This window comes from Sorex araneus, chromosome 1 (assembly GCF_027595985.1).
Source record: "Sorex araneus isolate mSorAra2 chromosome 1, mSorAra2.pri, whole genome shotgun sequence".
In the NCBI taxonomy this organism is placed as follows: domain Eukaryota; kingdom Metazoa; phylum Chordata; class Mammalia; order Eulipotyphla; family Soricidae; genus Sorex; species Sorex araneus.
The window spans coordinates 55,713,345-55,738,453 of NC_073302.1; the positions used below are offsets into that span (position 1 = coordinate 55,713,345).

The window sequence follows — 25,109 nt, forward strand, 5'->3', positions numbered from 1 at the left end:
CATTTAGTGCACGAGAGAAGAATGTGTATTCAGCTTATTGAGGATGAAGGCCTTGTATAAATTCATTTGTCCCAGCCCTTCTAGTTCATCATTTGGGGCTCTTATGTCTTTCCTGATACCCTGTTTAATGGATTTATCCAGTAGCAACAGTGGGGTGCTGAAGTCTCCCATTACTATTATGTTTCCATCCAAGTATTTTGTGTTTCTCTAAGTTTATGAGCAAAAGCCTTTCAAACTTTTTTCTGACTCAACATTTGGTGCACATATATTATTTTTTTAATTGAATGACCGTGAGATCTTTACAAAGCTTTCATGTTCAAGATTCAGCCATACAATGATCAAATACCCATCCGTCCACCAGTGCACACTCTCCACCACCAATGTCCCCAGTATATCCCCCAGCACCCCGTCCATCCCAGTCCTCACCCTGTATCCATGGCAGTCCATTTCCCTAATAATCTCTACTTTGGGACATTGTGTTTTGCTTGAATTTTTCCACCACCATTCAAACCTGCCTGCCAAGGGCAGATGCTAGATCATTTATTGTCCACTGCTCAATTTGAATATCATGGTGCCACGGCCTCATGCTCCTGGAATACTAGATTGCAAATGGTTGGGTTCCAGAGACATTTCTACAGGGCACTAATGCATTTTGGGATTCAATTGGGCGTCTCTGGACCAGGGCTATTGGTGCACTAAAACAGCGCTTAGAGGCACACTGTGGGGATGAGGCCAGGCTGACAAGCAGGCAGGGAGCCAAGTAGGAACAGCCTGGCGCCGCTGCCACCATGCAGCATGGAGATATAGTACTGGAACCCGCATACCTGGGCCTTTCTTGTGGAAGTTCTTAGTCTCCAGGATTACATCTGGAGTAGGTGGGGAGACTGCACCTGCTCCATCTGGGTGACTGGCTCAGTGAAACTGGCTCGGATTGGGGCCCAGAGAGCTCTCTGGCTCTGTGGTGTCTTCTGGGACTCACGGCTGTGTCTCTGGACCAAGGCTTTTGGTGCGCTAAGATGGTACCCGAAGGCACATTGCGGGGGGGGGGGGGGGGGGGGGGCGGGGTGACAGCAAGGCCAATGAGTGGGTGGGGAGACAGGGAGGGACAGCCTGGCATCTCTGTCACCCTGTGGCATGGAGATTTAGTCCTGATACCCACATACCTGGGCCTTGCTTGTGGAAGCTCTTGGTCACTGGGATTTCATCTGGAGTAGGCAGGGAGACTGCACCTGCTCCATCTGGATTACCTTGGTGAAACTGACTCAATATGGGGCCCAGAGAGATCTCCAGCTCTGTGGTGTCTTCTAGGACTCACTGCTGTGTCTCTAGCTTTTGATCTTTCGAGATTTATTTATGGGTCTCTGAAGCAAGGCCAATAAATGAGCTTGTATAGCTGAGCCAGAGATGGTTTGTGGGTATGGCTCCCACATACCTAACTTTTGGCCATGGTAAACTTGATCCCAAGGCAGAGCGGCAATTTTGGGGTGTCAGGAAGCCTGAAGGCACCATCAGGCTGTTGATGCACTTGCCCCGCAGGTACAGGTTGGCCTGTTGGCAACACCATACCCCCAGTGATTAGAGTATTTCTTGCTTTATTATTTCCTTAATCAATAAGCAGTGCCCATCTCTGTTTCTAATTACTTTCTTTAGATTGAATGCAATTTGGTTGGATATAAGTATGGGTGTTCCAGTTCCTCCCACCCCCGCCCCACTGGCTTGTATAACTGTTTTCCATTCTTTTACTCTGAACCTATGTCTATTCTGTGATTTTAGATGTGTTTCTTGCAAATGGATGGATTTTGTTTCCTGATCTAGCTGTCACTATGTTTTTGATGGGAGGGTTTAGTCCACTAACATTATTGATTTAAAAGGCTGTGATGCCATTTTACTGTGTAGAGTTGCAACTTCTATAAGTGGCTATTTATTTTTTTATAAGTGGCCTTTCAGAAGTTCATTCAGGGTCATTTTAGTTATCATAAATATCACTAGCTCTTGTTTTCTAAGAATGGTTTTATGCCTTCCTCGCATCTAAATTTAGCTTTAAAAATCCACTTTTTTGCTGAGTAGTGGACTCGTCAAAAAGTTTAGTTCATTTAGTAATTTGAATATGTCATTCCACTCTATTCTTGCCATTCTGTATGGGAGGTATGTTGTGATTCTTTATTTTATTTCCCTTATATTTATGTTTTTTTCTTCGCTCCTGCTGCTTTAAGAAGTCGATCTCTCTCTTTGGTTTTTATCAGTTTGGTTACTATGTGTCTTGGTGTTATTCTGTTTGTGGCTATTTTGCTGGTACTGTTTTGGTCTCTTAAATCTCTGCAGCTGTCCCTACACAGAGTGGGTAAGTTCTCGGCTACTGTCTCTCCTACCACTCTGTCATCTCCTCTCCCTTTGTCCTCAGTTTCTGGTATTCCTAATAACTCCGAGGTTATTTTTCCTATCTTTGTTCATTAAGCACTTTACATTTTTGTCCATTCTTTCCTCTATTCCTTTCCAACTTCTTTATCAATGCTGGCCTATATCTTTAAGTTCATCGATATGGCTCTCCCTTTGTGAGGTTTTACTACTATGGCCTGTTAGCATGTTATTTAGCTCCTTCATTTTCATTTTATGGAATCTCTCGCCTCCTGAAAAAATTCTTTTTTAAGTTGGTTGAATTTGTCACCTAGTGATTGCTTAATGTCACTGGCAAGTGCTTGCTTAATCTTTATTGCCAGCACAAGGAGTGTTCATTTTAGATACTCATCAACCAAACTCAAGAGTTTTGGTGGCCTTGGTTTGCTGTGAGCCTTAGTTTCCCTATTGTTCTTTGAATATCATGGTATTTGATACCTGAGTATTAATGATGGAGATTTAAATTCCCCATTACTTGATAATGGATCTGCTGGGTTGTTAATACCAGGCAACTACCAATACTACATCTGGTGTTCAGGTTATTTTCCTGATTGTGCAATGTTGTTTGAGTATGCCCTCCCAAAATTTTCAGCAAGTTACTTGCTTGAATTAACTCACAGGTTAGAGTTTGTGAAATAGGAATTTCCCTCTCTGCCTTCAATATAAGATATATATGAAGCAGGTTTTTTACACAGTCACACTAGCGTAGCCATCCCCATGGTTTTAGAATTAGAGATTAGAAGGATGTGGTGAGGAGTCAGTGCCTGGCAGAGGAATGGGGTCTGGCAGCAAAAGGCTGCTGGATCTGGTCCCAGGGATTCCCTTTGTGAGTATGTGGGCTTTCAGGCTGGGGAAGGTGCAAGTCTGGGGCCATAGTGCATGCACGTGGGTTAGAGTTAGAGGGATGCAGTGAGGGGCCAGCACCTGGAAGGGGAACAGGAAGTGGTAACCTATAATTTCAATTTAAAATATGCAAAAGAACCTCCTGTTGTCCTCTAACAAAGAAGTTATGACAACACTCTAAGACCATAAAGGGTCAACCAGAAAATGACTCAAAGATAGGAGCAGATGCTTCACATGACCAAGATTCAATCCTGATATCACATAGTCCCCAAGCACCACCAAGAATGACACTCCCTAGCACTACCAAGTGTGGTCAAAACTAAAAGAACTGTTCATGATAGTAACTCACATCCAAAACAAAATATAACAACCACCGTGATAAAAGTAATTATGATAAAGACATTTTAATAGCATATATTTTATTTCTTTTAACAAATCAGAAAATAACGAGATCATTTGTATATAACATATCCATAGCCTTAAAGCAAATAAACATGTAACATGTGACAATAATAGCACAAACTGGCATGGGTGAAGATGGCATTAGGCTAAGGAAATCACCACATATAATAAATCAATTGTAAGGTTTCTTGTATTAGTAATGCTAATGTTAAATTTACAACAATTTGAAACAATGAGAATAATGTTATATTACAGTATTTTTTCTATATGTCACTAGAATTAAACATAGGTATTCTGAAGTTTAGTGTAATTATATTCAACAAACTTTAAAGTAACCACTAAAAGAACAGAACACTTTAATGAATAAATCATTTAAAACTTGAAATGCTCAAGGCCAGAGAGAAAGTTTAGGGATTAAGGTGCTTTCCTTGATACAAGCAACACCAGTTCAATTCCAAGTACCACAGACGATCCCCTGAACACCTCCAAGAGTGATCCCTGAGTGAGTACAGAGTCTGAAGTAAGCTTAGAATATCACGAGGTGTGGACAAAGTACAATAAACAAAAAACTTTTCAGGGTCAGAGCAGGAATACAGCAGGAAGGGCATTTGCCTTGAATGTAGTCAATCTAGGTTTGATCCCCAGCATCCCATATGGTCCCCAGAGTCTGCCAGGAGTGATTCCTGAGTGCAGAATCAGGAGTAAGTCCTGAGCACTGCTGGGTGTGGCCCAAACACCAAAAAAATTTTTTCAATGATACATGAAAAATATTCACTTTATATAATAAAGGAAAACATGTAGAAAACATAGTGAAATAGCACACATGAATTCAACTATCTCGTTAACAAAAATTAAATATAGGGGCTGGAGTGATAGCACAGAGGGAAGGGCATTTGCCTTGTACGCAGCTAACCCGAGCTCGATTCCCAGCATCCCATATGGTTTCAAACACTGCCAGGAATAATTCCTGAGTGCAGAGCCAGGAGTAACCCCTGAGCATTGCTGGCTGTGTCCCAAAAAGCAAAAAAAAATTAAATATAATTTTATTAGACAATATAAGTTAAAAGGCAGGGGTTTTGTCACTGAATAAAGAAACTGAATATATTCTGCCTATAAATAACATAATATGAGGCTAACAACTAAGGACAGTAGAGACTAGGGCCAGGAAAATTGCACCATGTTTGGAAGCTGCCTCATGAACTGGGGAAGAAGGCAGTTGGGGTAGAGAAGGGATCACTAAGTCAATGATGGTTGGAGAAATCGCTTAGGATGGGCGATGTGTGCTGGAAGTAGATAAAGGACCAAACATGATGGCCTCTCAGTATCTGTATTGCAAATCATAATGCCCAAAAGCAGAAAGTAAGAGGGAAATTATCTGCCATAGGAGGAGGGGGAGGGTTAGTTTTGGGGGGAATACTAGGGACATTGATGGGGAAAATGCACACTGATGGAGGGATGGGTATTCGATCATTGTATGACTGAAACTCAAACAAGGAAGCTTTGCAACTGTATCTCCCAGTGATTTAATAAAAAAAATAAATATATTCTGTCTACTTAATACATGTTATAGAATCAAATATACAAATATATTTTAAGTACAGAGAAATGTAAAAAAAGAACCACAAAAAAAGCTGTAATAATATATTAATATCGAATAGAAATAATTTATCCTCAATTTTAAACTATACGATAAAGCTACTGTTATAAAGAGTTTGAAAATGAAATGAGGACAGGCTCTCAGACTAATGCAACAGTATAGGGAGTTCAGTGACAGATACTCAGGTATATGGACAGTTATGTCTTTGATAAAGAAGTGAAAAGTATTACGTGGAGCAGAGAAAGTCTCTCCAACAAAGAGAGATGGAAAAACAGGTCATTCATATGCCAAGGAGGAAAAAAGGACTTAGATCCCTTTGTACTGCAATGCCTAAAAGTCAAAACAAAATGGATTAAAGTCCTTGACGTCAAATCTGAAGATATAAATTAGACTGATGAAAACTTAGAACACTTCACAATACGGAATCTAAGGGTGTTTTCTACGATTCAGTGCCTCTAGACAAGCAAACAGAAGCAAAGATAAACAAATGGGACTACATCAAACAAAGATGCTTCTGCACTGCAAGAGAAAAAATGGCCAAAATAAACTTCCTCAAAGAACACATACTAATGGTCAAAAGGTATATAAAAATATATTCTGCATCACTTATCACAAGAGAAATGCAAATAAAAACAATGATAAAACATCTCACATCATGAGACTAGAACATATCACAAAGAATGACCAGTGTTCACATCAATGTGGGAAAAAAAGTCAACCTAATTCACTACTGGTGGGAAGGTAAACTGGCTCATCGTTTTTGGAATAATAAGGACATTTTGTGAAAAATTAGGAATTGAGCTTTCATATAATCCAACAACTCCATGTCTTGGCATCTACACCCAACTGTCTAAAAACTCTATTTAGAAAGGACAGTTCCATCTCTATGTTCATTGCAGCACTATTAAAATTAGCCAAAATCTGCTAATCTGCTAACAACCCTAAAACACATAACTGGATCAAGAAACTATACTATCTACACACACAACGACTACTTAGATATAAGAGATAGTATCATGCAACCTGCTCTATGTATATGGATTTGTAGAGCATCATGCTGAGTGAAGTTAGACAAATAAAAGACAAAAGCAGCAGCACCACATGATATCTCAAGCACTGGTGATTATATCCCTGGAGAACCCTGAGCAACAACAGGGTAGAGTAGGTATTGACAGCACTGTAGGGACTGAACAGCAAGCATATTCAAGCGCTCACATAAAAATGCCTGTCTGGTTAATCAAGAATCACCAGTGGCCCAATGCACCACTTGGGACACTAAAACACAAAACAAAGCAAAACAAAACAAACTAAAAACTAGAAAAAGGAAACACTTCCTAATAAATTTTATAAAGTCTGAATTTCCCTAATATAGAAAAACAGACAAGGGTCAGAGTAAAAATGCAGCAAGTAGGACTTCCCTTGCTGCAGCCAATTCAGGCTCAATCCCTGTTATCCCAGGGATGATTCTTGATAGTGTTTGGGGGAACCAATGAACTAAGTGCCAAAAGAAAAAACCCTGAGCTACCGAGGGCACAGGTGTGGCTCCCTAAAATATAATTTTTAAAAATGATAAAAGTTCACAAATATCCCTTAAAAGTATAGCTGTAAAAAATCCTCCAAAAATACCAGCAACGAAAATCCAAACATATTCAAAAACTTACCACAATCAAGTAGAATCTACCCCCCCAAGAACACAAAGTCGGTTTGACCCCTGAAAATTAATTAACATAATACCTTATAAACAGAATACCAAAAACATCACATGTATCATCTCAACTGATAAATTATATTTGGAAAAATCCAACAACTTTTCATAATCAAAATACAACAAAATAATAGAAAGGATACCCATAGGGAACCAAGTGATAATAAAGTGGATAGAGAGCTTGCATGTGACCAACCAGAATTCAATTCTCCACACCCTATACATTCCCCACCACGCATAATCCCTGAGTGCAGAGCCAGGAGTAATCCCTGAGAACCACCATGTGTCCTCCCCACTCACCCCCCAAAAAAATAGAAAACTTGAAAGGAGAGGATCTTACTAAACACACTTAGGGAAGTATACTAAAAATACAAACAAAAATCACAGACAACTTAATGTTGAAAGACTGGATAATTTCTCCCTATAATCAGGAAGATAACAAAGCTGACCACTACTACTCAATAACATACTGAAGTTCTACCCAGCACAAGTAGTCAAAAGAAAGAAAGGCATCAAGATGCTTGCTTCTTCCTCTCTAGAAAAGAAAGGCTCCATTTTTGAAGATAAAATTTATATTATATCCTAAATAATTTACTGAAAAATAACAGAATAAACAAATGTAGTACACTTGAAAAACATGAGCTCAATAAACAATAATTGTTTGTACATTATAGTCACCAAGCTTAAGAAATGGTTCTAACTAAAATTACAAAGAATTAAATAGGGAGCTAGAGAAATAGATAGCAGGTAGGGTACTTGCCTTGCATGCAGCTCACCATGGTTTGAGCCCAAGTACCCTATGTGATCTCCCAAGCCTGACCAGAAGTAATCTCTGTGGACAGAGCCAAAAGTAAGCCCCGACCACTACCAGGTATGTCAGCCAACCTCGCAAAATGGATTAAACATTTGTACACAAGCACTGCACTGTACCACTGCCGTCCTGTTGTGAGACTTGTTGTTACTGTTTTTGGCATATTGAATTCGTCACGAGTAGCTTGCCAGGCTCTGCCATCAGGACGGGATACTCGTGGTAGCTTGCGGGGCTCTCCCAGATGAACGGAGGAATCAAACCCGGTCGGCCACGTGCAAGGCAAATACCCTACCCCCTCTGCTATTGCTCCAGCCCATTTGTATACAAAAATATGAAAATTTAATTCTGAAATGTATAAACTGGAGATATATTCAATGGTAAAACATATGCATACTGTGAGTGACGTCCTGAGTTCAACACAGGGAAAACTAGCAAAGGAAAAAAATGGTTAATAGAGCAGTAGGGTAACTACCATGCTGTGCAATGTAGTTACCCAATTCAGGCTTGATCTCTAGCACCCCATATGTTCCCAATAGTCCCTCAAACCCCATTAGGAGTGATTCCTGAGTACACAGCCAGGGAGAATCCCACACTGTCAATTGTAGCCCCCAAAGACATACATATATAAATAAATAAAGCCATTCCACAGTGGACCTTCCCACTGGAAGTCTTCTGGAAATACAAAACTGTAAAGTAAACCCATATGAGCAGCATGTGATATTAAGCAATCTAAACTTCCACTCAAAAACATAAAGGTAGTTAAGGATCAAGTATTTGAAGGAAAACAGAATCAAGGAAAAACAATAAGCAATATCTGATAATGCCCTAATATATAAAGAATATATTAAAAACTCCATGGAAGAGCTATTAGAAATAAGTGGAATCCAGTGGCAGGCAACAAAACTAATATACAAAAATGTTGTCCTTACTTATATAATAATGAACTAGCAAAGAGAGAAATCATGTGACTAGGGAGATAGTACAGGTTTTAATACATGCAGGATTGACCTGGGTTTGATCTCTAGCACTAAATAGCCTCTAGGGTATTATGAGGTGTGGTGCTGGAGGGCCCCCAAGAACTTTCAGGAGTGGTGCTGGTGGTCCCCGCACCAAAGGCCCAAGAACCACTTAATCCTCATGTTCTCACACTGACCACTGGCCCAGTTTGCCGCATAACATCAGGTATGTCCCTAGAGGCCCCTGAGCACCACTCAAGAGAGATGTACACCTTCCTCCAAAAAATAAATAAATAAAAGAGAAATCAGGAAAATTCCATGCACAAGTACATGTTTAAAGCGCATATTAAATACTTCCGAGTAAATTTAACCAAAATGAAAGACCTGTACATGTAAAACTATCAGAAGTATTGAAAGAAAGAGATGTCACAAAGAGATGGAAAGATAGTACCACGGTTTGGAAGAATAACTAAAAGGGTTATACTGCCTAAAGCTACATAGAAATTAAATGCAATCCCTATCAAAATTACAGTAGAATTCTTCAGAAAAATAAAACCTGACAAAATCATAAGATTTATTTGTAATCAAAAGGCCCCAAACAGTAAAAATCTCCTGGAAATAGTAATAACTGAAAATGAATCACTGAAAATGGGTACTGGTGGAGGGATGGATACTTGACCACTGTATGACTGAAATGTAAGCACGGAAGATTGTATGTCTGTAACTGTACCTCACAGTGATTCACTAATAAGATAAATAAATAAAATTTAAAAAATAAAAAAATGAATCATTGAGGGTTGGAAGATGACAGCAGCAAGCACCAGAGAGACAGCTGCAATCAATGCTCTAAACAGCCAATGGGGCCACAGAATTTCTGCATGAGTGAGCATGGGTGTCCCTTGGATATTTTGGCTCAGGGAGAGCATCATTAAACACAACAGACAACCAGCTGGTTGCACACCATTGGAGGTCCCACAGCTCTCGGTGCTATGGGCGGCAGCAGAGTGTTAAGGGGTTTGAACAGAGCACTTCAGGTTCAACTTAGCACTACTGTGGAGTGAGTGTATTAAGGTCCCAGAGTTTAGGAGGCACTCAGCAAGCCCCCATGAGGCCCCAGTGATTTGCCACCGGTGAGGCAACCCAGCTGCCATTTCCTCCCTGGAACAGCCTGCGCTGCCCACAGCGTATTATAGAAGAAAATCTTCTTGAGTGCAAACTGTCTGGAAACCAAAGATGGGGGCATGTGCCCACTGGTCAGGTTCTGCTGGACTGGTGGCTGTTACCTCCCCAGAGTTCCCAAGCTGTGTACTGTGGGAGCCCTGGAGCCAGTCCTGGTCCCTCCTGGGACCACTGCTGCTGTCACTACAGGGGTCGTGGGGGCACAGCACTACTGGCAGGTCAACCTGGACCAGCGGGGCAAGTGCATCAGCAGCCTGATGGTGCCCTTGGGCTTACTGACACCCCAAAATCACCACTATCCCTCTGGCCGGACTCCAACAACTCAAACCAAGTTTCCTGAGAAATTAAACGGCCAAAAATTAAGTATGTGGGAGCCACGTCCACAAACCATCTCCAGCTCAGCCACACAAGCTCATTTACTGTCTGTCTTTCAGAGACCCATAAATAAACCTCGAAATAAATCAGAAGCCACAATTAATCTCGGACTCACATAAAGCTGTACAAGCAGGGTACATCAGGGGCTTTGAGGGGGGAGGGGTCAGCCCTGGTGCCTGTCCAAGCAGAGGTCAGTCCAAGCTTGCTCCCACAATCCAAATTTACCTCCATATCTTAGACTGCACTCCACTGCCCCAGGAGAGACCTCACCAAGATACGAACCTGCTAAAACTTCAGGTGTGCAGGTTTTGTGACTGAAATCTCTGGGCTGTCTCACAGTAGTGATAGGCTACCTCCCCTACACTTCCCTACACTCTTCAAAGCACCAGCAGTCACCATCCTGAACCAACTCCTGCACCTCCATGGAAGCTCTTCCAATGGCCTTGCTTCAGAGACCCATAAACAAGTTGCAAAAGAAATCAGAAACCACAAATAATTTCAGATGCACTTAAGGCTTTACAAACGGGATACATCAGAGAGGGGCAAGTCACCCTAGCAGAGCCCTCTGACAACCACTTGCTCCCACAATCCAAAATTACTGTCATACCCCCAACCAGACTTCACTATTTCAGGACAAACCTTACCAAGGTACTTATCTGCTGAAAATTCGGGTGTGTAGGTTTATTGGTTTTTTTTTTTTTAATGAATCAACGTGCGGTACAGTTACAGACTTACAAACTTTCGTGCTTACATTTCACAAAATGTATGTATTTCAGTCATACAATAATCAAATACCCATCCTTCACCAGTGCCCATTCTCCACCACCAAGGTTCACAGTATCCCTCCCCTCAACCCCACCACCCCCCTTCCCGCCTCTGTGGCAGACGGATTCCCTTTTTACTCTCTCTCTCCTTCAGGGTGTTGTAGTCTGCAACATAGGTATTAAGTGGCCATCATGTTCAGTCTATAGTCTACTTTCACTTTCAGTACACATGTCCCATCCTGAGCGGGCCCTCCAAGCATCCTTTACTTGGTGGTCCCTTTTCTCTCTGAACTGTCTTTTCCCCAGCATGTGGGGCCAGCTTCCAAGCCATGGAGCAATACTCCTGGTTCTTATCTCTACTATCTCTGGGTGTTAGTCTCCCATCTTGTTACTTTATATTCCACAAATGAGTGCAGTCTTCCTATGTCTGTCCCTCTCTTTCTGACTTATTTCACTTAGCATGATACTCTCCATGTTGAGCCACTTATATGCAAATTTCATGACTTCATCTTTTCTAACAGCTGCATAGTATTCCATTGTGTAGATGTACCTAAGTTTTGTTTTGTTTTGTTTTTTAAACAAGTGAGTCACAGTGAGGGTACAGTTACAGATTCAAACATTTCGTGCTTGTTTTTCCCTCATGCAGTGTTCGGGAGCCCATCCCTCCACCAGTGTCCATTCTCCACCACCAATGAACCCAGTATCCCTCCCATCCCCCGATCCCATCCCCCCCACCCCACCCCGCCTCTGGGCATTCCAATTTGTTCTCTCTCCTTTTGGGTATTGTGGTCTGCAATAGGGGCATTGAGTGGCCATCATGTTCGGACACTAGTCCACTTTCAGCGCGCATTTCCCTTACCACATGGGATCTCCACTCACAATTTACTTGGTGTTCCCTTCTCCATTTGGTATGACTTTCCCCCAGCGTGTGAGGCCAAGTTCCAAGCTATGGTGTCAACCTCCTGGTATTGTATACTACTATTCTTGGGTATTAGTCTCCTACCCTGTTATTTTATATTCCACAGATGAGTGTGATCTTTCTATGTCTGTCCCTCTCTTTCTGACTCATTTCACTTAGCATGATACTTTCCATGTTGATCCACTTATATGCAAAGTTCATGACTTCATCTTTTCTAACAGCTGCATAGTATTCCATTGTGTAGATGTACCTAAGTTTCTTTAACCAGTCACCTGTTCTCAGGCACTCGTTTTTTTTCCAGATTCTGGCTATTGTAAACAGTGCTGCAATGAACATACACGTGCAGATGTCATTTCTATTATATTTTTATGCACTTCTGGAGTATACTCCCAGAAGTGGTATTGCTGGGTCGAATGAGAGCTCAATTTCTAATTTTTTGAGAAACGTCCATACTGTTTTCCTAAAGGGCTGAACCAGTTGGCATTCCCACCATCAGTGAAGGAGAGTCCCTTTCTCCCCACATCCATGTCAACACAGGTTGATTTTGTTCCTTCAGATGTGGGCTAGTCTTTGTGGTGTAAGATGATATTTTATTGTTGTTTTGATCTGCATCTCCCTGATGATTAGTGATAAGAGCATTTTTTCATGTGCATTTTGGCCATTTGGATTTCTTCTTCGAGAAAGGTTCAAATATGAGGTTTTATGACTGAAATCTCCAGGCTCTTCAGGGTTGGGATGGGCTACTTCCCCACCTCTCTCCAACTCCAGAAGCCCTGGCAGTCACATCCAGAACACCACAAAGCTACAACCCAGTTGCAAACCATAATGCACAAAAGGGGAAAGAGAGAGAGAGAGAAAGAGAGAGAGAGAGAGAGAGAGAGAGAGAGAGAGAGAGAGAGAGAGAGGATGCCTGCCATAGAGGCTTAAGGCTTAAGGGGAGGATGTAGGGTGGTGGGAAGAGGGGATGGGAGGGAAACGGGCAACACTGGTGGTGGGAAACATACACTGGTGGAGGGATGAGTCATGAGTCTTGGGATATTGTATGACTGAAATGCCATCATGAATATCTTTGTGATGGTCTATTTCATGATGATTCAATTACAAAAATAAATAAAAATAAAAAAGAATAATCACATTCCCCAATTTCAAATTATACTACAAAGTGATGATAATGAAACATCACAGAAAGTGGGCAAACATAATGGCCTCTCAGTATCTGTATTGCAAACGATAATGCCTAAAAGGGGGTGGGGGTAGAGACACAGAGAGAGAGAGAGAGAGAGAGAGAGAGAGAGAGAAAGCGCAAGCGCGCGCGCGAGAGAGAGAAGTGCCTACCATAAAAGTAGGCTGGAGTGGAGGAGGGGGTGGCGGGAGTATGGATACAGAGAATATTTGGTGATTGGTGGTACACTTGTGAGGGACGGGTGTTGGAATATTGTATGACTGAAACACAATCATGAAATTTTTGTAACTTTCACGTTGACATGATGACTCAATAAAAAATTGTAAATATATATTAAAACAGCACAGAAATGGGGGGGACAGACACACTGATCAATAAATCAGATTTGTGAGTTCAGAAATAACACAATTATCAAAAAACAATTTTAGTTCATTTTATTTATTGACATTGAGTAAATTAGAGAAGTGCAAATGTTTAAGAGGTACAATGTTACTACACCATCCCGCCACAGTGTCCCCATCCTTCCATCACTGCTTGCAGACCCTTTCCTATCTACCCATCCTCACAAAATATTCTGCTTTGTCATGTATTTAAGGGTTTGGTCGCACTGGCAATTATCACCTATTTTCTTGTTTGTTTTTATACCACATATATAAGTTATCATATGGTATTTTTCCTTCGGGTTTAAAGACTCACTCTAATTCTGTCTATATTGTAGCAAAACACAAAATTTTCAGTTAGAGTTACTATCCCACTGCATATTGCACAATTTCTTAATTCAGTCATCTGTAGATGGGCATACAGGCTTTTTCTAGTTTTGGGCTACTGTAAACAGTACTGCAATTAGTATAGGCATGCATACATCTTTTTTGAATTGGTATGTTTTCTAAAATTAAGGTAATAAAATAGGGTTAACATAAAAAGCTCTTTATATGTTGGAATGAAAAACAGAAGACCACTTAGAAGACCCAGGCCAATTTCAGAAAGTCCAAACTCTAACACAAAACTGAAAGAAAAAACAGTAAGACAATAATTTAAAACACACATATAAGATTACTTCATCAGAAGAAATCTTAATAAGGACAGGAACCACCAAAGGCTAAGACAGAATGAAATTTTTAAAGACCCAAATTAATAAATGACATTTAAAATTTACAACATTACATGCAAAGAGAAAATGGAAATGCTTCAAATAAGATACCCAAAAACAAGAATATAAATTGCATTTGGAATCATACTTACACTTAGTAGCACTACTGTAGCACTGTAGCACTATAGCAATGTAATCCCGTTGTTCATCGATTTGCTCGACCAGGCACCAGTAACATCTCCATAGTGAGACTTGTTACCGTTTTGGGCATATAGAATATGCCACAGGTAGCTTGCCAGGCTCTACCATGCGGGCAGGATACTCTCGGTAGCTTGCCGGGCTCTCTTAGAGGGATGGAGGAATTGAACCCAGGTCAACCGAGTGCAAGGCAAATGCCCTAACCGCTGTGCTATGGTTCCGGTCTAGTAGGACTACGAAGGCTAAAAAGAAAAAAATTAAGACCTATACTCTCAAAAACCCAAAGGTGATTACATAAATACAAAATTTTATTTCAGCAAGTACCAACAAGATTATGGACATGCAAGGAGTCAAAAAGTGGAAAATTTGTGCAGTCTTTCCAAAATCACTGTCACTGTCATTGTCATCCCGTTGCTCATCGATTTGCTCGAGCGGGCACCAGTAACGTCTCCAAGTGAGGCTTGTTGTTACTGTTTTTGATATAGAATACACCATGGATAGCTTGCCAGGCTCTACCATGCTAGCGAGATACTCTCAGTAGCTTGCCGGGCTCTCCAAGACAGGCAGAGGAATCGAATGAATTTTGAAAAGGAAATTTTTAAAAAAAGAAGGAAAAAATAGAATCCTAGACACTAAAACTAGTTCAAGTATATAATTAAAATGAATCTTAGGGTAAACTGATCCAAATTCATATCATAACTAGGACACAGGAAGAATGTCTTCAGTTTATTATACAACTGTTTGAATGGAGGCATTTTTTGTTAATGACTGAATCACCATGAGATAGTTACAAAGCTTTCATGTTTGAATTTCAGTCATATAATGATGGAACACGCATCCCTCCATCAGTGCACATTTTCCACCAATATCCCCAGTATCCCCCCATCTCACCCCTTCCCCTCCCTCTATGGCATACAATTTCCCCCATATTCCCTCTCTACTTTGGGGCATTATGGTTTGCAATGCAGATAATGAGAGGCTATCACATCTGGTCCTTTTATCTACTTTCAGCACACATCTCCCATCCCAAAGGATCCCTCCAACCATCATTGACTTAGTGATCCCTTTCCTATTCCAGATACCTTCTCCCTCAGCTCATGAGGCAAGCTACCAACCATGGAGCAATATTTCTAGCCCTTGTCTCTACTGTCCTTGGGTGTCAGTCTCACATTATGTTATTTTATATTCCACAAGTGAGTGCAGTTATTCTATGTCTGCCCCTCTTTTTCTGACTCATTTCACTTAGCATGATACTCTGAATGGAGGCATCCCTTATGATAAGGAAAAACAGAAAAGAACAGCAACTAAAAATTTCAGAGAAGGGGAATGCTGCAGAGTAAGTTTGAGACACACCAAAGAAGAAAACTAAATGTAGCATAATCTGAGTAAATAATAAACCATATGAGAAGATAAATCTGTTTTACTTTAATTTTTAGATTTGTTTTGTTTTGGAGGGCCTCTTCCAATAACACTCTAGACTTACTATTGGCTCTCCACCCAAGGATCACTCCCAGCAGTGCTTGGAGAACCATATGGGGTGCCAAGGATCAAACCCAGGTCAGCCACGTGCAAAGTAAAAGGCCTGCCTGCTGTTTTATCTCTCCAGTCCAAATTCTTTCAATATTTTTAAAAGATAAAGATTAAATGTCATATAATTTTCCCTTTTCAACAGGCATAAACATACCATTTGGTTCTCTAAGTAATAATTATTTATTTATGATGCCACTTGCAGGTTCCCAGTTTCAAAAATCAACTCAAAATGCAAGGTACCTTAGTGTACAATCTATGGATGTAAATCAGAATTATCTGGAATCCTTATTTTGTAAGACTTCTAAATCTCATCTGTCAACATCACTTGGAAAACCACTGCTAAGAACTAGAGATCGAAATTTTATTAAACTGCCCGAATGTATGCTATCCACACTGTTTTTAAATCATGTTTTCAAAAGAATAATCTCCAAATATTTTCACTAATTGTCTAATTAGCAAAAGGCTTTTGAAGGGCTGGAGAAACAGTACAGGGGGTAGAGCCCTGCTTTGCATGTGGTCAACTCCACTTTGATTCCTGGTACTACATATGGTTCCCGATCACTGCCAGGAGTGACCTCTAAACACAAAGCGGGGAGTAAGCTCTGAGCACTATCAGGTGTGGCTTAAAAACAAAAGTAAGGACAAAAAAGGCTTTGAGTCCCACACTATATATATTACATATATATATATATATGTCAAGATTTATATTTATATATAAATTGTACATTTATTAGGGCTGCAGTTAGAGCACAGCGGGTAGGGCATTTGCCTCGCACGCAGCTGACTCGGGTTCAAATCCCAGCATCCCATATGGTCCCCTGAGCACCGTCAGGGGTAATTCCTGAGTGCATGAGCCAGGAGTGACCCCTGTGCATTACCAGGTGTGACACAAAAAGAAAAAAAAATTATACATTTATTTACAGATACTGCTTTATAAATTTATATGTATGTGATTTTACATATTACAAAATGTGGGAAAATAAAATTTAAATGATAAGGTTCTAAAAACATCTTACTATCTTCCTCTGCAATTTCCAAAAGAAAAATAAAAATTAATGGAATGGTCTCAGAAAGAAAATATTTTAAAATAAACTAGAAATTTTAAAGATAGATACAAATAAAAATGGAGGTGGCTAAAGATTGATATCCAAAAGATATATCTTCTAAAAGACTTATTCTACATAAGATTGATACTCTGACTAAGACTGATCACATTTCAGGTCAAGTATGCTTAAGGACATAAAAAGAATACTTCAACAAAAAACTAAACTGGAATCACCAAAAAAAAAAAAAAAAGAAGAAGAAAAGAAAAAAAAAAACTGAACCAGACACAGAAGCAACATTAGAAAAAAGCTGATTAAGAGTTCACAATTACCTGTGGCTGGAGTGGTAGCACATCGAGTAGGGCATTTGCCTTGCACTCGGCCAACCCGGGTTTGATTCCCAGCATCCCATATGGTCCCCCAGCACTGCCAGGAGTAATTCCTGAGTGCAGAACCAGGAGTAACCTCTGAGCATTGCTGGGTGTAACCCCCCCCCAAAAAAAAAAGTTCACAACAACCAAGAAAACTGAAATTATATGAAGGCAAGTGTCATAGATTTTTAAAAATTCATTTCTAGGTAATTTGGAATGATCTCAGAACTGAAGGCCCCAGAGGTGAACAGAGTTCAAATTATTTTAAAATTATATTCATATTATATCATCCAATCTATGAAAAGGAAAAAGCAATTATATTCTTCTCTTCTCATTTAAAAAATGTAATGAAATCTATTGAATAGGAAAGCACATGTTTTAATTGCTATTCTCTGTCAAAGGACCATAAACCAAATATTTGGTAGGCAATATCCAGCATCACTCAACTATTTCTAATGACAAAGTTACAATAATCTGAGACTGTAAGACTAGGTGCTCTATAAGGTAATGAAGAATAGTAAATGAAATTTCTGAACCTCTTTCAGAATACTTATTCTGCACAGAGAGGACATCCCAAGATTTTAAGTACACATTGGAAATATCTTAGGGTAATATACCAAGCCATGCCTAGGTAGGATCATGTCCAGGAAGTGGATCTAAGAAGCTAGATAAGTTTCCAATTTTTAAAGTTAAATTATAATTGCTACACATACACACCTGTGGACACAGTATTTAAATTAGTTTTAACTCTTACCCACACAAATTCCAAAAAAGTGTCAAAAATGAGCAGAAGATACAAGCTAGATACTCTTGTTAACTGACACCTCTTATGACATCATTCTCCACATTTATTTGGAAGTCAAATGAATATTCTGAGAGTATTAGCATCCTCTCTTAAATTTAACAATGAAGAAAAACAAATTTGACAAATCAAATACCCATGAAAAAAATAACTTCAGATCTCACCTTTCCACAACCAAACTGACTGCTTGTGTGACATCTGGGTTTGTCACCTGGAGACGTTTCCACAAAGACCATACAAATTCTTTATCAGCCTTAAAGAAATAAAAGATAGTTTAAATGCATTGCTTTGTGATTAAATCAGAGAACATAAGACATTATACTAAAGAATGAAAAAATCTAATTACTTGATCTCTAGTTAAATGACTATAAAATACATTCATAAAAAATACAGCAGGAAATTTGTATTTTTTCTAAGTTCTTATACTGGTAATCCACATAAACTTTTATGAATTTTCCCACCCATACTTTAAGGTACAGCTGTTGAAATATCAAGGTATTTTTGCTTTAAAGATAGTTGGCCTCCAGCTACTGCTTCATTTTCAACTTTGCTTTTCGGCTAAATTTTTACAGTCCTTATAATCGGACTTCTCATTTACACTCTAACCTCATCCATTTAGGTTTCTCTTACCACTATAATTTTATTGCCAAATCTAGCAGAAAACGCATAGCTCCTACTTGCCTAATTAGTTGTTACCAACTTTTGTTAGCAGATAGAAATAGATATGGGGGAGTATTTTTAAAATTGTAATCATCTAGAACTGCAGATTTAAATGCTTACAGGTAAGATTCAAGGATCAATATATTTTCAAAGATCTTCAGGTACGGGGCTGGAGGGACAGTACAGCGGATAAGGCTTTTGCCTTGCATGCAGCCGACCCGGGTTTGATTCCCAGCACCCCGTATGGTCCCCCGAGCACCGCCAGGAGTAATTTCTGATGCAGAGTCAGAAGTAACCCTCAAGCATCACCAGGTGTGACCCAAAAAGAAAAAGAAAAAAAAAGATCTTCAGGTACAATGAGGTATAAGAATCATTACCCAAAGTGAACTCATTTTATCAACTGCTTTACAAAATACTCTACCCATATAACTACTACTTTCCTATCATCTCTAAACATTACCTCTGTTCTTAGGTGCAAATTTGAAAGTACAACTTAATGTTCAATGATCTTACTGCTATGCCTAATGTGAATCTGAAACTTAACAAAATAATGTTTTTATTTCCTACCCTCTAACAAAACTGTTCCTCTGCATTTCACAAACAATATCCCTTTTCTTATTAGTTCAAAGCAATAAGACCTAGGAATTACATTGTCATCTCTTTTCGCCATACTTCACATTCAAACAGAAAATCCTACCAGCAATCCCTAAGAATAAAGCCCTATTTGAACCACTTCCCATCCCTTCCATCATGCCATTTTCTTTATGAAAAAGTAGTAGGTTAAATAAATTTGAATACCTCATTTAATTCAAATCTAATTTTTACCTACTTCTCCAAAACAGCTCTCCACCTTACTGATCAAATTCTTCCAACAAGCTCCTATCACAATAGGATTAAAAGCAAACTCTGACAAGGCCACATATTAAGACAACACCATAAATCTCTCCAAACTTATCTAACATCTTCCCTAGTTCACAAGGATCTTGCCCTTAGTTGAGTTGGCAGATATGTTTGCTTTGTTTTTTTTTTTGGTTGGTTGGTTGGTTGGTTGCTTGTTTTGAGGGCGGGCACGATCCCAAGACATGTTCAGCGTATTCAGAGTGCCCATGGAACACTCTTGGAGATATTCAGCTGGGTGGACTCAACGGTAGGTCTGTGATGGTGCCACCGGAGCTAAGCTATGCTTGGAGGATACCAGGACCACACTGGGTAGAACTTGGGGTACCATGTTAGGGACCAAACTTGGGGCCTTCATATATGAGGCATGCACTCCAGCCCTTTCTGCTATCGCTCCTGCCCATATTTCTTTATTTTTATCTCTCTCTAGCATACATTTCCCTTCCTGACAATACAAAATATTCAGGCACTTTACTGAACAATTCAAGGACTGGTGTCTCTTGCTTATGGACTATATTATTGACTAAGTCCTGACATAAAAATAAAAGGGATTTTATTAGATGTTTTACAATTAGACTTATATCTACTAAATGTGCTTTTTGGTAGGTATAAGGAAAAAAACAAGTATTTTCCTCAGTATGTTCTTTCTTATATAGTATCTTTATGATGAAAAAAATAAGAAAAAGTTTTTAAGTGAATCCATCTTTTCTCATTATGATTTATGCATTATATACACCAGTTAGAAAGGCCTTCTCTTCAAGAGTTATAAATTCATGTACTTATGCTTCAATTTTTTTCATGCTTTTACACTTTTAATGTTCAAATCTTTCTGTATAGGAATCATACCATGTGGCACTCAGCCCAGCAGTGTCAGGGCTACCTAGGTCACTCTTAGAAGTACTTTGGAGTCACACAGTGCCAAACAATGAGCTCAGGGCTTCACATGTATATGAGAAATGTATCTACCTTAGCCATACTCCTGGTCCCATTATTCAAGTCTGCCATCTATTTTGTATACAAAATATTTGTGTACAAAAAAGACCTATGACAACCTAAGTACTAGAGAGTACTATCTTACCTAACTTATGTTTTATATTTCACTTTTTTCCTTCAAAAGCTAGAATTCATTTTGATACTAAAATGATACCAGTTTAAGACAATGCAAATATATAAATGACATATCATAACCTGTTCAGGACAAGAAAGTAAGAAAAAGGCAAGCTATACCAACATATGTCCTCTAGCATCATTACTTTTGAGTTTACAATATCCCCTAAAACCAAAATTAACTAAAAATTTGTCATACAACTTGTTTCAAAATAGCAAAGCTTCACATTGTAGTCCACCCTATACTTTCTACCAGAAATATAAGCAAGAAAGGTTAGCAAGTAAAAATATTTTATTTTTTAAAGGGCATGCTTTCAGGGCAGAAAGGAATACTTGGATTGCATTTACTCCATGCAGCAAACCTCTTTCAATCTCTGACAACTCAGAGTTTCCCAAGTATGGCTGGGAATGATTGAAAGCATACAGTTGGGAGTACCTATTGAGAATGACAAAAAGTGGCCAAGAAATTCCAAAAAAAGGTAGAATTTCAACATTTATGAAAAATCTAAGTTACTTCAGTTTAAATAATTCCGGGTTACAAATAAATGATTTATCTCTTACTCAATGAAAGGGACAGAGTAAGAAATCAATAAATACAATAAAAATTTACATATTACTTTATATGTTTTTATTAGAATTTTAATTTTACATCTCTTCTCTTTGTTTTGTTCTGATTTTGGGTCACACTCAAAGGTGCTCAGGACTTACTCCTAGCAATACACTCAGGGTTTATTCTTGGCAGGGCTCAGGGTACGATGGGGTACTCGGGACTGAACTCTGGTCAACCACATGAAAGTCAAAATGTGCCCTACTCCAAAATGTGAGAAATGTAATTAAACAAAGTCAACTTTTTGCGTGTGTTTCTATAGACTGAAATGTCTAAAAAGGAATTGATTGGCTAGGTTCTCTGCCCATATACTTCTAATTCTATCATGTTTCAATAATAGCAGCTTTATCACAAAGCTAGAATAATAAACAAAGATTTCTTGTAAAAGCTCTGAATTAACTCACATATAGTTGGTTCATATGTACATATAAAACATCACTCATACCACCTTTTCCTAGTCTTCTACAAGTGGGTGATAAAAAATTAACTTCCTAAATTCGGTAAGACCAGTAGAGAAATTTTATTCCCCAATATTTTAATTACTTTCCTCAGGTAAACATTGTCTGCTATTTTAAAGCCATATTTTAAAAGGTTTAATTATATATCACAATCACAAAAAGCAGACATTTTAATAGTAAAACACTAGGATCTAAAATTTCTTTCTAAAATATGCTTATTTTGAGTCATTCCAGCACCGTGGAATACTGCATTAATTCATTCGAAATTTTGTCTTTACCAACCACATATAATTCCTCTAAATTTAATAAAGAAAAAGCCCAACTAACCAAAATGAAGTTACTACTTATCACCAATTTTTATCAAGGCATTTTCCCCCAGGTTATACTTTTAACCAACACTGGGTTGTGAAATCAATTTCAGTATACCCAAAACGTGTTTTACTGAGAATAGGATTTAGAAGAAAGTATCATAGTTCATGATAGGATTAATATTCTTCTTTTAAAATGTGTGTCTCATATGTGACATATTTTACAATATGTAAAATAAATTTATTTTATGTCAGCATTTTTGAAAGGTTCAAAAACATAAGGTTATATATATTCCTATTTACTGGAATTTATGGAATACTAAGAAGAGGAACAGAATAAAAATATATGTAACTGTTATTTTCCTTAAACAAAATAATTAAAAATTCAGTTATCTCAATTTTCCCCCAAAGCAAAACTATAATTTAACTAATGTTTTATGATATGGGATACTGCCAAACTCATCCCAAAAGGCAATGCTTTTTGATTTATATTTAAGTGTCAAAATTATAAAATCTAGCCTTAATTCTTGCATTATTGTAGAGTGTATCTATATACTATACTTACATGGTACATATTCTATCTACATAGTACAAGGAATATACAAGTATCTAGTATTCTAGTCCATATGTGTACACGACCACAAAAGCAAATCCTTGACTTGGGGCCACACCCGGCAGTGCTCAAGGGTCACTCCTAGTTCAGTGCTCAGGAATTATTCCTGCAAAGCTCCGGGAACCATATGGGATGCAGCAGATCAAACCCAGGTTCACTGAGTGCAAGGGCCCTACCCGCTGCACTATGTCTCAAAGGGGTCACATTTTTTTAAGGATATATCTGAGGAAGTGACAGTAAATGAGTTGATCCCAATATAATGATGTCTTCAAGTCAGTCATAAAAAATAATTCTGTAATTTTACTTCCTAAGGGCAGAGCAAGGGGGCAGAGAGGAAAAGGTATAGATACAACATATGACAAGTGGCATCTTGGATCAGAACTTGTCAAGGTAACAAAAGTACTTGATAGTGTGTTCACAACTTTAGAATGCCCAAGTGCAAATGAAAAAATGCTTTGATTCCTTAGTGTCTTCATCTCGCCGCTTCTTCACCAGTGAGGAACAGAAAACGGGGAAACGAGAGCAGTCATTTATCTCTTCAACGTGTGTGAGTACGGGCATATTCAGTTTTAATAATTGTCCCGGTTTCCCATTTTTACAGCCTTGACGAAGCAAGGACCTGCAAAAGGCCAAGAGAATTCGACAGTGCTGTGACAGAGTGAACTGCATAATTTTTAGTACTCTAAACGGAGGATACTGTTCATGAAGTTACCCCGTGCGGCGTTCAGTAGTTCCCAACTTTGTATCTTGATGTTGTCTTGTTAGGTGAAACCCCTGGCATTTAATCTCCCAAGTCTTCCTAGTGTCTAAAGTCGAGTTAGAAACGGTGGCAAAGATGCTGAACTAAAAGAAAATCGGATCTCCCCCAGCACCAGCCAAGCCAAGTTTACGTCTACACAAATTCTCAAAAGAAGGCCACCCGGACCTCCAGTTCATTTATAGCAAATGCGTTCCAGTGGCAACAGGACGCGAAAATGCGTTTTTCTCCCCCAAGCTCTAGGGAATTGGTTCTCTTTGACTAAAAGAAAAAAAAAAAAAAAAACTATGAACCAAGCATCGTTTTATTGAGTGTGAAAGTTCCCGGCGGGTGACTTCCTAAGAATTATGGTCTGTGTACACGGTTTCAAGTTGGACGGAAACTGGTTTAAGTTTGACGATTAGAAATCAGGCTCCTCCTTGGATGGATTTTATTTAAATCAGTGCTTTCCTCTTCAACACTTCAAGGCGTGGCCAGCGCTCCCCTCGGCGTCACCAGGGGCCACCACAGTCACCACCGACCGCTAGGGCTGGGGGTGGGGGGCGAGGCGGTCGCATTCTGGGGGCTGCGTCTACGGGGTTAGTTAGGGGCTTCCCGGGGTCGAGCAAACGGGACGCGGGACGCCGAGGCGGCCGCCGCCCGGCCAGAACCGGCGCCCGCAGCGCCCGGCGCCGCCGCATCCCTCTGCCCCGAGCAGCGGCGCGACTTTGCGGGGCGACCCCGCGCCGCTCCGCAGCCGCCAACGCGACAGAGACACAGAGAGAAAGGGAGAGAGGGGGGCGCGTCGCCCCCGCGGCCCCCGCCCCGGCCCGCTGTGCAGGGGGAAAGGCGGCGGCCAGCGTCCTCGATACCTGACACAGAGCCAGCTCCTCCTTTAGGCTGCTCAGCTCTTCCTCCAGCAGCTGCGTGCGGGTCACCATCACCTCCTCGACCGAGACGCCCTCGAGCCGCTCGGACCCCATGGGCGAGCTGCGGAGGGGAACCTGAGCCGGAGCTGCCCGCCCGGACCCGCGCGGGCGCCCGAGCCCCGCCGGGCTCCGGCACGATTTACTGCGTGGGTCCACTCCGCCCTCCCGCGCAGCGTCCGTCCGACCCGAGGCCACGACGGGTGATCCCGGAACCACATCTCCCCGCCCCGTCGAGGCGGGCCGGGGCCCCAGAGGTCGCGCTGGGGGCGGAGGGAGCGGTGAGGCTGGCGAGCGCGCCGCCATAGCCCGGCGGCTAACGGGTCAAGTTCCCGCCGGGTAACTCCACCTCCCCTTCCCCATCCCGGCCGGCCGGCGCTCCGAGAGGCGCATGCGCGGATCTTTTCCCGCCTTGGCGCGCGGACTCTGGCGCTCGCGGGCGTTGGCTGGCTTCCCGCGGGCCGCGCGCCCGGCCTGAGCGTTGGGTTGCGCACGCGTCCTGCGGAGAGTGGGGAATGTGATGAGGCGGCTGCTCCTGTGAGCCTCCCGGGCCGGCGCCGGCGAGGTCTTTCTTTCCCGGCCACGCGGCGACTTCTCGCCCACCTAAACCCCTAAAGCCCTACCCGCCACTTAGC

General features: G+C 40.5%; 1 protein-coding gene across 5 annotated transcripts in view; it reads right to left on the reverse strand.

Annotated features, from left to right (window-relative positions):
• The window catches only part of CNTLN (centlein), a 277,959-nt gene extending 253,130 nt beyond the window's left edge, over positions 1-24,829 (reverse strand). For all 5 annotated transcript variants that reach the window (XM_055123768.1, XM_004600347.2, XM_055123767.1 and 2 more), the window contains exons 1-2: positions 24,421-24,829; positions 18,327-18,415 (exon numbers count right to left, since the gene is read on the reverse strand). In XM_055123768.1, coding sequence (XP_054979743.1) covers positions 18,327-18,415; positions 24,421-24,780 — 449 coding nt within the window. In that variant the 5' untranslated portion in view covers positions 24,781-24,829. The remainder of the gene's footprint in view (positions 1-18,326; positions 18,416-24,420) is intronic.
• Between the last annotated feature and the right edge of the window lie 280 nt (positions 24,830-25,109).